Here is a 17696-nt window from a genome sequence, read left to right on the forward strand (position 1 = left end):
TGTTTGCCTGAAACCAGGGATAACTCCTCACGGCATGGCTACACCCATTCAGTCTGTACTCCTCTGTTTCGATAGGGGATGTTTTTGATGTAGTGTGTGGAGCAGGGGAAGAGGCTGCTATCTCCATGCCTGTGTCATCCCCCCCCAGTCAAAAAAATACCCCAGGCTCACTTTTCCAATTCCTGTTTTCTGTCGCTGCCATCTTTTTTTTCCATTGCCTTGTTCAGTCCCCTCTGGTGGATCTGTCAATAAGCCAGTCATGACAATGACACGTAGAATTTTTCATTACCTTGCCCCAGGGCACTATATAGTTTACTACCCATGCCTCTTTTCCACTCTTGTTCACACCCTCTCTCTCTCTCTCTCTCTCTCTCTCGGATTCTCTCTATTTGTTCCTGTCCTGTTCAGACGAAGCCTGATGTGTTCCCTAGCTGTCTGTACTGCTGTTTAGCGAGAAGTAGAGCTGTGTAGGATTGAGCAGGACAACGTGTGACCACGTAGAACAGTCTAGGGCTGTGTGTAGGGCTGTATCAGCAGGGCACAAGGGCTGTGTTGGGCTGGCAGAGGTAGGGCTCTCCCATGGCCTACCCTCAGTGCCCAGCCCCTGGGTCCTACACCATGGTCATCATCCCTCTCCGGAGCAGCCTCTACAGTCTTGACGCCCTACGCTTCTACCTATGGGTGAAACCTGTGTGTGTGTGTGTGTGTGTGTGTGTGTGTGTGTGTGTGTGTATGTGTGTGTGTGCCTGAGTGCGTGTTGATACTTATCAGGGGCTTCAGTTTGACAGATTCATAGGTAAAATATGCTGGCGTGAGTGCACACCGTGTCTCTGACTTATTGCACCGTACAGTATGTTCTGCATATTACCAAAGTGAGCGTATCAAGACAGGAAGGCCGGCGTGTGCATTTCACATGGTCTTATTTCACATAGGATTATGTAGAGAACTGTAGCTGCGACTATAGATAGCCAGTGTCTGTTTGACATGAAATGAGAGAGGGAGTTACAATGAGGCAATCAATTCCAAGCGTCATAGACACAAGCTATTGTATTGAGTTTGTATTGAGTAACACCAGCCAATAGTATCAAATCAAATTAAATGTATTTATATAGCCCTTCTTACATCAGCTGATATCTCAAAGTGCTGTACAAAAACCCAGCCTAAAACCCCAAACAGCAAGCAATGCAGGTGTAGAAGCACGGTGGCTAGGAAAAACTCCCTAGAAAGGCCATAACCTAGGAAGAAACCTAGAGAGGAACCATGCTATAACACAACATACTTGTAGCTCTACCAACTTCCCTTTCCAACACAAATCTCCTATATGGAAAATAAAGCTAATTGAATTTGAATGTTGCCTAAATCTCACTTCTTGTTGTCTCAGATTAAGAGGCTAAAGAACTTGGAGAGGGAGCAGGACTCTCTGTGGACCGGGCTGCAGGTTCTGGAGCGAGCCCGACTATGGTACCGTCATAGACTGGAGAACAACAGATCCAGGCAGGCTAACGTGGGCACCGGGGCTGGAGCTAGGGCAGAGGTGTGGGGAGGAGAGGTGAGTTACTACAGTGAGATTGTTTTACACAGATAGACAGAGATACAGAACTTCGCAAATTGTTCTCCATATTGGCACCAAACAATAAAATGAGCAGTCTAACTAAAATTTTTAATGGGAATTTTATGCCTTGGAAACTCAAGCTGAGCTTGCATATTCTGTATATACAGTTTAAGTTGGAAGTTTACACACACTTAGGTTGGAGTCATTAAAACTTGTTTTTCAACCACTCCACAAATGTCTTCTTAAATCAAATCAAATGTATTTATAAAGCCCTTCTTACATCAGCTGATATCTCAAAGTGCTGTACAGAAACCCAGCCTAAAACCCCAAACAGCAAGCAATGCAGGTGTAGAAGCATGGTGGCTAGGAAAAACTCTAGAAGGGCCAGAACCTAGGAAGAAACCTAGAGACGAACCAGGCTATGAGGGGTGGCCAGTCCTCTCCTGGCTATGCCGGGTGAAGATTATAACAGAACATGGCCAAGATGTTCAAATGTTCATAGATGACCAGCAGGGTCAAATAATAATAATAATCACAGTGGTTGTAGAGGGTGCAACAGGTCAACACCTCAGGTGTAAATGTCAGTTGGCTTTTCATAGCCGATCATTCAGAGTATCTCTACCGCTCCTGCTGTCTCTAGAGAGTTGAAAACAGCAGTTCTGGGACAGGTAGCACATCCGGTGAACAGGTCAGTGTTCCATAGACGCAGGCAGAACAGTTGAAACTGGAGCAGCAGCACGACCTGGTGGACTGGGGACAGCAAGGAGTCATCAGGCCAGGTAGTCCTGAGGCATGGTCCTAGGGCCCAGGTCCTCCGAGAGAGAGAAAGAAAGAATTAGAGTGTCCTTAAATTCACACAGGGCACCGGATAAGACAGGTGAAATACTCCAGATATAACAGACTGACCCTAGCCCCCCGACACATAAACTACTGCTGCATAAATACTGGAGGCTGAGACAGGAGGGGTCGGGAGACACTGTGGCCCCGTCCGACGATACCCCCGGACAGGGCCAAACAGGCAGGATATAACCCCACCCATTTTGCCAAAGCACAGCCCCCACACCACTAGAGGGATATATTCAACCACCAATTTACCATCCTGAGACAAGGCCGAGTATAGCCCACAAAGATCTCTGCCACGGCACAATCCAAGGGGGGACGCCAACCCAGACAGGAAGATCACATCAGTGACTCAACCCACTCAAGTGACGCACCCCTCCTAGGGACGGCATGGAAGAGCACCAGTAAGCCAGTGACTCAGCCCCTGTAATAGGGTTAGAGGCAGAGAATCTCAGTGGAGAGAGGGGAACCGGCCAGGCAGAGACAGCAAGGGCGGTTTGTTGCTCCAGTGCCTTTCCATTCACCTTCACACTTCTGGGCCAGACTACACTCAATCATAGGACCCACTGAAGAGATGAGTCTTCAATAAAGACTTAAAAGTTGAGACCGAGTGCGTCTCTCACATGGGTAGACAGACCATTCCATAAATATGGAGTTCTATAGGAGAAAGCCCTGCTTCCAGCTGTTTGCTTAGAAATTCTAGGGACAGTTTGGAGGCCTGCGTCTTGTGACCGTAGCGTATGTGTAGGTATGTACGGCAGGACCAAATCGGAACGATAAGAAGGAGCAAGCCCATGTAATGCTTTGTAGGTTAGCAGTAAAACCTTAAAATTAGCCCTTGCCTTAACAGGAAGCCCGTGTAGAGAGGCTAGCACTGGAGTAATATGATCAAATAGTTTGGTTCTAGTCAAGATTCTAGCAGCCATGTTTAGCACTAACTGAAGTTTATTTAGTGCTTTATCCGGGTAGCCGGAAAGTAGAGCATTGCAGTAGTCTAACCTAGAAGTGACAAAAGCATGGATACATTTTCTGCATCATTTTTGGACAGAAAGTTTCTGATTTTTGCAATGTTACGTAGATGGAAAAAAGCTGTCCTTGAAACAGTCTTGATATGTTTGTCAAAAGAGAGAGAGATAGTTTTGGCAAGTCAGTTAGGACATGTACTTCATGCATGACAAAAGTAATGTTTCCAACAATTGTTTACAGACAGATTATTTAACTTACAATTCACTGTATCACATTTCCAGTGGGTCAGAAGTTTACATACACTAAGTTGACTGTGCCTTTAAACAACGTGGAACATTTCTGAAAAGTATGTCATGGCTTTTGAAGCTTCTTATAGGCTAATTGACATCATTTGAGTCAATTGGAGGCATACCTGTGGATGTATTTCAAGGCCTACCTTCAAACTCAGTGCCTCTTTGCTTGACATCATGGGAAAATCAAAAGAAATCAGCCAAGACCTCAGAAAAAAAATTGTAGACCTCCACAAATCTGGTTCATCCTTGCGAGCAATTTCCAAACGCCTGAAGGTACCACGTTCATCTGTTCAAACAGTAGTATGCAGTTATAACACCATGGGACCATGCAGCCATCATACCTCTCAGAAGGAGACGCATTCTGTCTCCTAGAGATGAACGTAATTTGGTGCAAAAAGTGCAAATCAATCCCAGAATAACAGCAAAGGACCCTGTGAAGATGCTGGAGGAAACAGGTACAAAAGTATCTATATCCACAGTAAAACGAGTCCTATATCGACATAACCTGAAAGGCCGCTCAGCAAGGAAGAAGCCAGTGCTCCAAAACCGCCATTAAAATATCAGACAACAGTTTGCAACTGTACATGGGGGCAAAGATTGTACTTTTTGGAGAAATGTCCTCTGGTCTGATGAAACAAAAACATAATTGTTTGGCCATAATGACCATCGTTATGTTTGGAGGAAAAAGAGGGAGGCTTGCAAGCCGAAGAACACCATTCCAACTGTGAAGCACGGAGGTGGCATCATCATGTTGTGGGTGTGCTTTGCTGCAGGAGGGACTGGTGCACTTCACAAAATAGATGGCTTCATGAGGTAGGAAAATTATTTGGATATATTGAAGCAACATCTCAAGACATCAGTCAGGAAGTTAAAGCTTGGTCGCAAATGGGTCTTCCAAATGGACAATGACCCCAAGCATACTTCCAAAGTTGTGGCAAAATAGCTTAAGGACAACAAAGTCAAGGTATTGGAGTGGCCATCACAAAGCCCTGACCTCAATCCCATAGAAAATTTGTGGGCAGACCTGAAAAAGCATGTGCGAGCAAGGAGGCCTACAAACCTGACTCAGTTACACCAGCTCTGTCAGGAGGAATGGGCCACAATTCACCCAACTTATTGTGGGAAGCTTGTGGAAGCCTACCCAAAACGTTTGACCCAAGTTAAACAATTTAAAGGCAATGCTACCAAATACTAATTGAGTGTATGTAAACTTCTGACCCACAGGGAATGTGATGAAAGAAATAAAAGCTGAATAAAATCATTCTCTCTACTATTATTCTGACATTTCACATTCTTAAAATAAAGTGGCGATCCTAACTGACCTAAGACAGTGAATCTTTACTAGGATTAAATGTCAGGAACTTAAATGTATTTGGCTAAGGTGTACGTAAACGTCCGACTTCAACTGTATATGTCTTTACAAGCTAACAAGTGTTGTTAAACCGTACAGTCGATATTAAACGTATCCCTCTGTACAGGGGGTGTCTTCGTGCCTCCTGCGGTCTCAGATCCAGAGGGTGAATGGATCTTTGGGTAGTCTGATGATTGAGCCCAACGTAACCAGCTGTCCCTACTCTCCGAAGAGGGACGGGGTCGAGGTATCAGACAATGAGCTACGGTGGCAGAACACGGTACTGGTACAGGTGAGAGAGAACCCCTTTAGTATCTTTATCCTTGATCTCCAACCCTGGTCTTGGAGAGCTAACGGGTGTGCTGGCTTGTTTATTTCACAGCCCAGCACTAAAGCATCCTACTTCAGTTCTTTTGATTCATGTGAGTGGGTAGATTAGGTAAATTTTTCCTATGTTTTATTTTGGCAGGAGGTGAGCGAGAAGAATTTTCAAATCTCCCTGTTGGAGCTGGAGAGAGACCGCCTTTTGCAAGAGCTGAGTGTGCATCTAGGTGTGGAAGTGTAGTGGGCATAACTGAGTTATTTGAGTTTGTACATTGCTATTAAGCCCATTTCACTTTTATCCCACATGAGCGCACACACGTGACTGAATACCACTTTATAACTCTTCAACTAAAGTTATTCCAATCTATGTACGGATTTCATTGTCTCTCATCACTGTAAATATGCTTGTAAAATAATAATTCAATATACTGTATGTACAAAGACTGAGTGTGTTATTGTCTTGTTTTCTTCAGTCCTGTTGGCTGAATAACCAGACTGACATGTAGGATCATCACCTCAGGCTCGTCCTCAAATTCCAAACCTGTATGCAAATGCCAAGTGGTCTTAGGCTAATTATGTTTGTCTGTCATGTACCGCCTGTGAAACACAGAGCAACACCAAACATCCCCAGAAGGGGGCGGTAGACCCTCAGCTATGGTGAAATGTGAAGGTGAATTCAGCATGCATATGTTGCAGTTCAAAATCTACAGTCAGAACATAAGCAGAGACAAACTATAATATTTAGATGATTGTCAAGTTATATATATATTTTTTTTAAGAGATTGAAAAGGTGTCACCAAGTACACTGCAATCTGATACACCAACTCCTTGTGCAGTAGATTTGTCTCCGGGCAGTAGCTAGTACCCTGCCAGCACCCTGTACCCTCTCTGTCAACGTTCATCATAGTTCACATTTCCGCCCCAAGCCTGTGAGGTTTCTGTCGATACACGTTACCGCTCCTCCGCTGGTGGTCCCGCACTGATGTTACCTCAGCTGATAAGACTTATCTATCCTCTCTATCACTGACACATGGCTGGCTCGCACACACACACACACACCTCGCGAGGATAAACACACTAAGGCAGCCATGCCCTGCACTCAATCTATTTGCACAAACACTATCAGACTAAATATCATTCCCCTGTTCCATTCAGTATAGTGTGGCTGTATGCTGGCGTTTATGGGCTATCATGAACAGGAGCTTTGGGAATGTTACTTTGCGATTACTAGTGCAGTCTACCACATGGCAGCAGGCCTATTTATCTAGCGTTCTATTTCTTCCTTGTGTTTTCTTCCTACTCCTGTTTTCATTGTTCTCGCCATCTTCTCGTGGACCATTCTTGTTGTGGGGGATTTTCCTCAGAGAAAATGGCGGTATCATTGTCCTGTGTTTATCCTGTACCTATACTGGCCCAGTGTTTCTGCTCACTTGTTTGGCCCAGAGAAGTGATGTTGCCGCTGTTTGTCTGTGTTTGGAATTATACATATCCCACCAAGAACTTATAGTAATCCCAAACAGAGAGCGAGAGAGGCAGGGCACTGGGATGGACATACCCAAGTACTGCACGTTTAGCGGGGCACATATCACGTGCTATCGTTGGCCAAAGCTTTCAGATTATGACGACAGCCTGAAACTCGCATTTTAAAAGCAGCTATTGGACTGAGAGAGGAGGCTTTGCTCAGTCAGCTAGGCCAAGGAAAGTTGAATGCTACTGAATTGTCACATCCACACATCAAATACAGTATGTTGCACACACTGTATTTGTAAAGTGCACATTTCTTTGGCCCGAACAATAATGATAAAATTGCATTCGTAAACGCAACCACGTACAGACCCTTTGTAACAAGACAAAAAGAAAACATCCATTACGGAAGATGCTTTCAAATAAGTAGGCCCCTGTTCCCTCTCTACAGACCGCCACTGAACCATCAAGAACAGGGTGCCAGCACTCAGCTAATTATTGGTTCTAATCCACACTGCAGAGACAAACAACCTTTTATTGAGGATGTCATGATTCTATGACACTTGACAATCTTTCTTCCTTGCCAGCATGGTTCATTGACTTTCAATTCTGCTGGTCTCCCACTCAACCTATCCTGTACCCTACCTGTTGTGATGTTTTCTTTTTCTTTTTTTCTGTGTTTTTCCTAGAGCTGTAATGATTTGTATCTATGGTTTTTCCTATGAAGGAGAATTAGGATATACGTGCACCCACTCCCCTGCAGGTCTGTAGTGGTGTGAAATGTAAACAGATACATAGTTTGGTGGCTTCCTCTCGGGTGCTGCGGGTTTTTAATGCATTCCACAGACTATTAGGATGGAGAACTTCCTGCACAACCTCAGATGGCACCCTCAGATGGTTACTAGCTTTGAAGTACTCAGGAAGTCTAATAGACTTCACTGGGGGTCTAAATTCATCTATAACATCTCCAAGATGTTTTTATCTCCAAGATGTATTACAGTAAAACAGTAGTGTTGTGTTTGCAGCAACAAAGTCCTGTGTATTTTCTTTTCATGGCTGCCTGGCAATATCAGATAATGGATGTGTTTGTTTATGACAACTCGATAATGGTGTCCATTTTATTAACAAAGGGATACTGAAAATACTGTACCTCCTATTTTAATACTTGTTGTAATACAGTGTCCCAAAAGGGCACCATACAAAGAAAATAAGTGTCACTTTTCATCACTGCCAAAGATTATGCTAAAATGTATTAAAAAGTGTCCAAAGTTTCAATCATCCACACATAATAAAGTGTGATAGATGTTAACCTATTAGTCAGAGTGTAGAGTGTAAACAGTCATGAGACACACACTTCCGATGGATACACCACTCCAGGCTCTCCTGTCATCAAGGCATTGATATTCGGGCCTACACTCCCCTGGACTGAGTTCAAATGCTGAAAGGATGGATGACTCAAATCCACTTGCTTTCAGTCCATCACATCAGTGTCAAATAGCTAAGGATGAAATATGATTAATTCGCTCTAAAAAAAAAGTTTGGGGATTTTTTCCCCCCCAATCATTTTACTGGCACAACTGAAAATGTCATAAGGAATGTAGACCTACACAATTATATCTCTAGTGGCCTGTTTTCGTGTGTGATGCAATGACACTGTATATGAACAAGGAAGTGCAAAGCACGTACTGTACCTATGCAAAATATATTTGGGTTAAGGTCATTCTAAGCCTCACACTGGTTTACGAAGGCAAACCAAAATACCCTAATGCCTGGGGCTCCATGAGAGAAACATTGTGCAACTTTTAACCTGATTTAGCATCTGATAGCAGGCTTTACAGAATCCACGGTGTCCATTGTCAAAATGCACTGTCTTGTTGCTTTTTGTCAAAATCAAGTAATCAAAATGTTCATTGAAATTAGTGATAGAGTACACAGTTCATTCATATATAACTTTCATGTCATTTCTTTTTTTTACCAAACTTCAACAAGGGTAGCATAAAGTGATAGGAAATAAAGTTTATTCGTTTTACACAGTTCTAGAAACTCAACTCTCCACTGTCGCTGTTCTTTGACTCGCCGTCGCTGTAGCATTCTGTCATCTTTGGCACGGGCGCACGGCTGCGCATCTCTCCAGCTGACATTTCAACTATCCCACCACCACTGGACACGTTGACATCTAACATACTCTGCAAGTGTTTTATGTAGTATATTGCAGCACGCAGTGTCTCCACTTTGCTGAGTCTTTTGTCCTCGAACTCTAGGGGAAGATGCTCCCGGAGCCGTGCGTAACCCTCGTTTACACAGCGCACCCGCTGCCGTTCCCTTTCGTTCCTTTTTCGAATGAACGCTGGTTCGAATGAATAGTCATATACACCGATGTGCCTGTGGAATGGGAAATATGAGAGACTCCCTGCGAATCTCTGACCGTACACAGGATCCAGGTAGGTTGTTGTGTTCAGGGGAAAGGGAAGTCCAAGCGTGTCCTTGTAATGCGCTATATGGTGATTCATGGAGAGGCCGAGCGCTATGGGTTGGACATATGGGATGCGCTCATATAATCCCTTCTTCTGTTCCGACATCTTTCTGCAAAGAAAATAATAATTTAGGGTTGAATTATACCTATGATATAGGCTATTCATTATAACACAATACTATTAGATTAGCCTGTAATCATGAAAAGTATGAAGCTCATCCAACCCATGGTTGTATTGGAAATTATAGGCTATTTCTAACTTTCATGCGTCTTAATTTTCCCAACACCCAAAAGCCTTCGAAATTACAGTGTAAAATCCATGGCACAGACTAGAACATTTCCATTAATTCCACAATTGAATTAATGACCTGAGCTTACCTTCTCACAGAGTCTTCATAATCATCTCTCATCGTGCGTTATCGCCTTTCCCCGTTTGTTTGTCTATTGAAGTATGCAGCTGAAATTGTAACCTGTTAGAAAGCAAGTTGTCACATCCCCATTCCCTCTGCCTGTGACAATCTCTAGTTTTTGTTGGTTATCATGCCAGGTGGGTGTGATCCTATTCTGGGCGGGGAGAAAGGGATAGCAACACATTCTCTCAAAACAAAACTACAGTATGCTATGTATATGAGTAGACATGTATTACTGAACAAAATTGAATAATTTGGGATATACTTTTGACAGCAACATGATAGGGATAGTGGGGACAACGGGAGATAGAACTGTCAAACAAAAGCCATGTCTAATTTGCATATTGAATAAGCATCTAAGTCAATTCGCTTAAGTTACGTTTACAAAGTTGTTGAACTGTGTAGCCTAAAAAAAACTTTTTGTTAGCGTCCGTGATAATATAAAATAAAACAGAGAGGCTTTGGCAAATGACCTCAGATCAGATGTTTGTCCTGCAGCGCTGCATCTTGCTTGCGCATGCTCAGTGTGTCACGCTGTCATGGACCCGGAGAGGAAGCCTTTTGGTATGTTAGCTTTTGTTTTCCTAAAATGTTCACTTACTGTATGCTAAAAAAAATATATATCTATTGCATGAATATATAACATCACAGCATTGTCTTTGAATCGTCAACTTGAGCTATACGCTCAAAAAGGGATCGTAAGGTTTGTTAGATCAAATTGTTAGTTTTTCTTGATTCTCGTCAACTAGCTAACGTTACTGTTAGCTAGCTATTCTTAGCAAGCTAGATAGATAAATAGCCAGCTAACTACAATGCCAATTGTATTCATGTGGCTAAAAGGTGCAATATGCAGAAATCGTTTCTCATTTTCCTAATAGTTTGCCTAATTTAAGTTTGTGTCTAAACAATGGATAGTGTAGATAATACTTTTTTTCATTAAACCAATCATTATTTTGTATTGAAGCTGGTGTACAAAACCGAAAGTTAAAAAAAAACTTCTTACACTTGCTTTCAACGAGAAAGACTGATCTATAAGTCACATTTCTATGTGAATTTGGTCAGGTCGCCCACAAGTTAGCTTACATATTGCATACTTTGTTGATAGGGCCTCAGGTCAGTGGCTCTGATTTGGACTGTAACATGTTCTATGAAATAGATATCTTGCTGTTAGATAGCTAACTCATGCATTGTGTAATATTTTGCAACATATTTTGGTGAATGTGACATGAAGCAAATTGATTATTGATCTCTATCTTCTCCAGCCGGCAGAATGCACACATTTCACACTATCTTGGATGAGCACACACTACCGAAGTCAGGTATCCAAACACTGTGATAGACTTTCCACACACATTTCATGTTTTTTTTGGTTTGTTGTCAGCCTCAAATGGGATATTACACAGCTTTTTCTAACACCTTTGACTTTTGTTGATTCCTCTCCAGAATGAATGACATGAACCTCAGCCCTATTGGGATGGACCAGTTAAGTGTGCCCTCTGTGAGTGCCAGTCATCTGTGTCTACCCACCTCCCCAACACACAATCCCATCACTACAACAGGTAAAACACATTCACTTATCTGGTGAAACTGTATTTTCTTAATTTGTTTACATATTTATTGCAAATATAGTTGTTGATACAATGATCAATACATACATTTTCTTCAGGCATGTCTGTGGCTATACCCAGCCTGGGGCCCTCTCTTGGGTCTTTGCCCTCTGCTCTGTCACTCATGCTGCCAATGGGTCCTCTTGGTGACAGAGGGGTCATGTGTGGCCTTCCAGAGAGGAACTACTCATTACCTCCTCCCCCCTACCCACACTTGGAGAGTAGCTACTTCAGACACATACTGCCAGGTAGGACGAAGCACTCCTCTTCACCACAGTATGTAATCTCCATTGTATCTCTCATGGATATCTTAAGGATTCATGATATTACACCATGACACCTTAGCTGATCTATTTGTACGTGGATTGGACATGATTTCTCTTTCTCTCTATCAAGGTATCCTGTCTTACCTGGCAGACCGGCCTCCCCCTCAGTACATTCAGCCCAGCAGTCTAAACATGGATGGGACTCTCTCTGTGTCCAGCCAGAACCCCTCAGGGCTGGACCCTTACAATGGCCCTGGAGGGCCTCTGGAACAAGGCCTGGTGTCCCTGGACTCCCGTCAGGTTGGTGGCCAAGGAGACCTCCACCAGGGTGGGGGCCACGAGGTGCAGCTGGACTCCACAGGGCTGAACATGGAGTCCCGGGTCAGCAGCCCCATGTCCCCAGACAGGATGGGAGAGGACCTGGCCAACATGGAGGGGGTGGTGGGGGCTGAGAACCAGCAGCAGCTGGGAGGGAGAGGCCAGAACCATGAGGGCCTGGGAAGAGTTGAGTCCTCTGGGGGCGTGATGCCCCTGCACGGGCCTGGCCTGGAGCTTCCTGTGGGGATGGAGCCAGAGCACCTAGGGGGCCGGGTGGGGAACTCAGAGGGAGGCGGTCTGGGGGAGTCTTTACACAGCTCAGGGGAGCTGAACTCTGGGGTGGTGAGTGTGGTTCTCAACCAGTCCCAGCTGGAGCCTGTGTCCCTCCATGGTCATTCGGGCATGGGCCTAGAGTCGGTGAACGTGTCCCCCATCACGGCAGAGGTGTCCCTGGGGCCAGAGAACAGCCTGTTGCTGGTCAACTCCACCCTGCAGCTGGAGGACTCCACCTCCAACAAGGAGAACATGGTCACTGCCTTCACCATCTGTGAGTAAGAGGGAAGGATGGCGGACATTTTGCTTTTGTGTTTACTTGTGCTGAGTTATTGCTGGGCCCGGTGGCTCATTTTGGTCTGTAAGGGAAATTTGAGCTTAGTAATGTATGAAGCTACACTAGCTTACTGTTGTTCTGCTCTCTTGATTCATTTGAAGCCTTTGAACTTCTGATCTGTATATCTTTGTCCTAACTTGTTGTTATACTGTGTTGGAGAACAGGGTGTACGCTGTGTGAGCGGTCGTATCCCTCCGACTGTCCAGAGCACGGCCCAGTCACCTTTATCCCAGACACGCCCATCCAGAGCAGAGCCCGTCTGTCTCTGCCTCGCCCGCTCTGCCTCCGCATCTCTGTAGCTGATCAGCCTTTAGGTATGGAAACCGCTGTGGAGATGCAAGCCTCAATTAATCGGGGCATGGATTCTTACAAGGTGTCAAGTGTTCCTCAGGAATGCTGGCCTGTGTGGACTCCAATGCTTCCCACAGTTTTTTCAAGTTGGCTGGATGTCCTTTGGGTGGTGGACCATTCTTCATACACACCTTAAAACTGTTGAGTGTGAAAACCCCAGTAGCGTTGCAGTTATAGACACAAACTGGCGTGCCTGGCACCTACTACCATACCCCGTTCAAAGGCACAACTATTTTATCTTGCCCATTTACCCTCTGAATGGCGCACACACACACAATCCATGTCTCAAGGCTTAACAATCATTCTTTAGCCCGTCTCCTCCCCTTCATCTACACTAGTTGAAGGGGATTTAACAAGCGGCATCAATAAGGGATTATAGCTTTCACCTGGTCAGTCTGTCATGGAAAGAGCAGGTGTTCAAAATGTTTTGTACACTGTGTATTGATCTGGGCATTTCCATGTAAAAGGAGCTATGAGCACCAACATGTGAAGTTCATAGGAGCATTTAAAATTGGGTGTCAAAGGAAAGCCAAGAGTCCATATTTTTGTTTTTTACATTAAGACATATATACATTTTTCAACTATGTTCCTTCCTAAAAAAAAATAGAATAAGCAAAGGTTTTGATTTCTGGTTAAACAGATGGAAAATGGCTCTTAGAAACCCTCTACCAGGAAAAAGTCTTAAGTTATTAGAAATAGATAAAAATACAATAATATTGAAGACCCCTGTCAACTAATATCAAAACGTATATTTTGTTTTGGGGACATTTTCCTGCCTTCTGTAAGTTTTAAACATTTTGTGCCTTGAAATTACGTTACCAAAAACGCACATCTTTTACGATATTATCTCATTTCTCTCCCTAATGAGGAGAGAAGATAATGAAAGTTCACAGAAGTAACAAGTAAAGGTCGACCTATCAATTGGTGTTTTTACTGATATTTTGTTTAGGAATTATTAAGTAATTTTAAATTCAAAGTTACCAAATCGGTCATTTCCGCAATTGAATTGGCTACAATTGGAAATCACAGTAGTCGCAAACCACAGTTGGATTCACGAGATTGGACAGTACAGCACAGGAAAGAAAAGTATAGCTTAGTACAGTAGACTACAGTACAGAAAAGTATAGTACAGTAGTGTCAAGTTCAGTACAGTGAACAGTAGAGCAACACGAGTTGAGTACACTAATGTACTGAACTGTACTGTTCTGAACTATACTTTGCTGTACTGAACTCCACTATACTGAACTATACATTACTGTACTCTACTGTTCTGTACTGTACTCTACTGTGTTTGCCGTACATTTTAAGTGAAACATCTGAGTCTCAGCGCAATTCCGTTACTGTGGAATTGCCCGTCTATGAGATCTGCCCACTGAAAAACAACCTATAGCTTGTTTGCCCCTCATCAAAATCTCTATATGTGTGTGTGTGTCTCTCTTAGGAGTGTTTGCCCGGGACATCATACCTCCTAGGACCTGCTTTGGGCCCATGGTGGGTCAGCACTGTAGCAACGTAGACCTGCAAGACTGGCCAGACAAGGACACCCCTCAGATATGGAAGGTCAGCGGCGTATACTATACACATCTCTTCATTTAGTTTTCAGATGACCTTATGATAGAATTGCATGTGAGTCCATGAAATGCTATGTCAATTATGTGGATGAAGGAAGGCACCTGACCAGTAGATGGTGGTGTTGTTTCAGATGTTCCACAACAACGTGCTGGAGTTCTGTATTGTGACCACAGATGAGAATGAATGCAACTGGATGATGTTTGTCCGCAAGGCACGGTAAATATCACTTAGTGAAGCCACCTCATGCATTTTGCTCAATGTTATCTTTGATCCAAAATGGCTTCCATTCAGATATGTGGTGTCTCTGTGAGCAGGACCAGAGAGGAGCAGAACCTGGTGGCCTACCCTGACAACGGGAAGCTGTTCTTCTGCACGTCCGCTGAGATCCTCCCAGACCAGGAGCTGCTCTTCTACTACACCAGGGACTACTGCAGGCAGATGGGGGTCCCTCAGGTCCCAGAGGGCCAGATGTGCCAGTGCGGCAAAGAATGCCAGTCCTTCGCGGAGCTCAAGTCCCACTTGAGCAGCCACAACAACCAGGACCACCCCCATTCCCACAGCCCCAGCCAGGACCACCACCAGGAACACCACCAGGAGGGCAAGCTGCCCAGTGGTACATCCAGCACCTCCTCATCCCCCTGGGCCTGCCACTCCCACTCTAATAACACAAATAACTCTGGCTCCAACACACACTCACACAGACACTCGCTTGAGAGGAAGTACAAGTGCAGTATGTGCTCGCGGGCGTTCACCACGTCCACTAAGCTCAACGTGCACTTCATGGGACACGTGGGGATGAAGCCGCACAAGTGTGAATACTGCAGCAAGGCCTTCAGTGATCCGAGCAACCTAAGGATGCACCTCAAGATACACACAGGTAGGAGATGGGTGGCGTGGCCTGCAGCTAGGGGATGGGCGGCGTGGCCTGCAGCTAGGGGATGGGTGGCGTGGCCTACACTCACACGTGCACACGTATACACATTGACATGGGACCTTTCAACATAGCAGCTTAGCATTATCTGTGTCAGTCTCAGGGGTGTTTTTAGATTAGTCAAGATATTATTAGTTGCTTTAAAAGACATGGGGGTTCTACTGTATACAATACCAGTCAAAAGTTTTCTTTATTTTACATTGTAGAACAATAGTGACGACATCAAAACCATGAAATAAAGCATATGGAATAATGTAGTAACCAACAAAGTGTTCACCCTTTACCTTGATGACAGCTTTGCACACTCTTGGCATTCTCTCAACCAGCTTCAACTGGAATGCTTTTACAACAGTCTTGAAGGGGTTCCCACATGCTGAGCACTTGTTAGCTGCTTTTCCTTCACTCTGCGGGCCAAGTCATCCCAAACCATCTCAATTGGGTTGAGGTCGGGTAACAAGGTGCACCTGTTAATTGAAGTGCATTCCAGATAACTACCCTATGAAGCTGGTTGAGAGAATGCCAAGAGTGTGCAAAGCTGTCATCAAGGCAAAGGTTGGCTACTTTGAAGAATCTCAAATATAAAATATATTTTGATTTATTTAACACTTTTTTTGGTTACTACATGATTCCATATGTGTTATTTCATAGTTTTGATGTCTTCACTATTATTCTACAATGTAGAAAATAGTAAGAAAAAAACCTGGAATGAGTAGGTGTGTCCAAACTTTTGACTGGTACTGTATAAGGTGATTGATTATATGGTCTACGTATGCTTCTCATATAGGTTTTACTCACTTGAACGTCATGTGCTCCCACAGGTCAGAAGAACTACAGGTGTAATGTGTGTGAGAAGTCGTTCACTCAGAAGGCCCACATGGCGTCTCATATGGTGATTCACACGGGGGCCAAGAACTTCAAGTGTGACCTGTGTGACAGGATGTTCATCAGGAAGCAGGACCTCAAGCAGCACATGTTCACACATACACAGTAAGTCAACTAAAACAAGCTATTGACATGAGTAGTATGGGGAAAAAGTCTCTGCTCTAGTTAATAGCCTGTAACTAGGGCCCAAAGTTTCTACTCAGGTCACATGGCCAGGGAAAACTCCTGGACACCAGATGTAAACATACTTTATAAAATATCTGGATTTCCATCTGTCTATTTTCCTGTTCTTATTGGCATTTCCCCTTCTATCCCTCTGCACTCTTTTCTCCACCCCTCTCCTGTCATCATTCCCAACGCACAGAGAGCGACAGATCCACTGCCCCAAGTGTGACAAACATTTCTTGAGGACCAACCACTTGAAGAAGCACATGAACTCCCATGAGGGTCGCCGGGACTACATCTGTGAGAAGTGTGAGAAGGGCTTCCTCACCAAATACCACCTCACCAGACACCTCAAGATCTGCAAAGGCCCCAAGACTGACCGAGGGGCCCAGGAGGAGGAGGATGAGGATGAAGATGATGATGATGATGAAGAGGAAGTAGAGAGACTGATAAATCCAGATAGCAGAGAGGACTGTGGGTTAGAGGGATACGATTCTGAGAAAGCGTTGTCGCCACACAATTGACTGTGACTTCATTGTGCCAATACTAGATATGTTTATTTATATTTACTTAGTTTGAACTGTTAGTTTGTTTTGCCAATATCTCATTTGTTGTCAAGTTAAGGTTTCTTTTATTTTCAAATATCAGTTTAACATTGGGAACAATCAAACAAGGATAACCCAGATTGTGATTTAGAGGTACTGTATATGCATAGACCATGTTTTATTTCTTACATTTTCCTTGCCAGACAATGATGATGATATGCTGCTCTATCATCGCTCCATACATTAGTCTGAACTGCCATCCTATAAGTCGTTTGTGCCGATGTCGAAATGATGTGATTCACGTAGGCCGGCTTTGGCCCAACCCATCGGTTTCTGGGACCAATCAGAATGTGTTTGGGTTCTCAAAGAGTCGGGGAGGAAAGCAAATCCAGACTCATCATGGAGAAGTAATGTTAGTGGGCTTGCTGTTTGGCCGGAGCGATGTGGCTGAGTAGCCAGGCAATAATTCTCCTAGAAAAAGTTATAATTATGTTTTAACTCAAAAGACATGGCCTTTTAACACACAATAATATATATTTTTTAACAGTGGTCATCTCTTTATGGAATAGATGCTGAGTTTGAGTCTGTCTCTGGAGGCTGGTTCTGCTGCTGGTTGAATGTTGAAGAGGTATACATTGTGATGTGTCTGCCACAATTTATTTTTGTATGTATGTGCAAATATATGAATAATGTAAAACGTCTGAATTCCTTATTGATTGTGATAATGTAACAAAATATTACATTCCACATCTCATCTGTAATAAGGTATTAGCCAA

General features: G+C 43.9%; 3 protein-coding genes across 4 annotated transcripts; 2 read left to right on the forward strand and 1 right to left on the reverse strand.

The window, feature by feature from the left end:
- Positions 1-371: 371 nt before the first annotated feature.
- Positions 372-5744, forward strand: LOC139379353 (suppressor APC domain-containing protein 1-like). Its single transcript, XM_071122161.1, has 4 exons — positions 372-681; positions 1382-1549; positions 5130-5294; positions 5472-5744. Exons 1-4 carry the CDS (start codon positions 580-582, stop codon positions 5565-5567), a joined length of 531 nt encoding a protein of 176 aa, XP_070978262.1. The 5' UTR covers positions 372-579; the 3' UTR covers positions 5568-5744.
- A 2983-nt stretch (positions 5745-8727) lies between these two features.
- LOC139378715 (achaete-scute homolog 3-like) lies at positions 8728-9786 on the reverse strand. Its single transcript, XM_071121146.1, has 2 exons — positions 9642-9786; positions 8728-9373 (listed from the first exon to the last, which is right to left on the reverse strand). The coding sequence occupies exons 1-2, from the start codon at positions 9671-9673 to the stop codon at positions 8827-8829; spliced, it is 579 nt and encodes a 192-aa protein (XP_070977247.1). The 5' UTR covers positions 9674-9786; the 3' UTR covers positions 8728-8826.
- Positions 9787-10196: 410 nt separating this feature from the next.
- Positions 10197-17617, forward strand: LOC139378717 (PR domain zinc finger protein 4-like). 2 transcript variants are annotated; one of them, XM_071121147.1, is made up of 11 exons: positions 10197-10237; positions 10936-10992; positions 11117-11232; positions 11340-11528; positions 11677-12411; positions 12639-12788; positions 14267-14385; positions 14528-14613; positions 14712-15274; positions 16147-16315; positions 16575-17617. In XM_071121147.1, exons 3-11 carry the CDS (start codon positions 11118-11120, stop codon positions 16897-16899), a joined length of 2451 nt encoding a protein of 816 aa, XP_070977248.1. In that variant the 5' UTR covers positions 10197-10237; positions 10936-10992; position 11117; the 3' UTR covers positions 16900-17617. The 2 variants fall into 2 exon arrangements, with proteins under 2 accessions (XP_070977248.1, XP_070977249.1); XM_071121148.1 differs by having other exon boundaries at positions 10200-10376.
- Positions 17618-17696: the final 79 nt, after the last annotated feature.

This window comes from Oncorhynchus clarkii, chromosome 21, assembly GCF_045791955.1.
Source record: "Oncorhynchus clarkii lewisi isolate Uvic-CL-2024 chromosome 21, UVic_Ocla_1.0, whole genome shotgun sequence".
Classification (NCBI taxonomy): domain Eukaryota; kingdom Metazoa; phylum Chordata; class Actinopteri; order Salmoniformes; family Salmonidae; genus Oncorhynchus; species Oncorhynchus clarkii.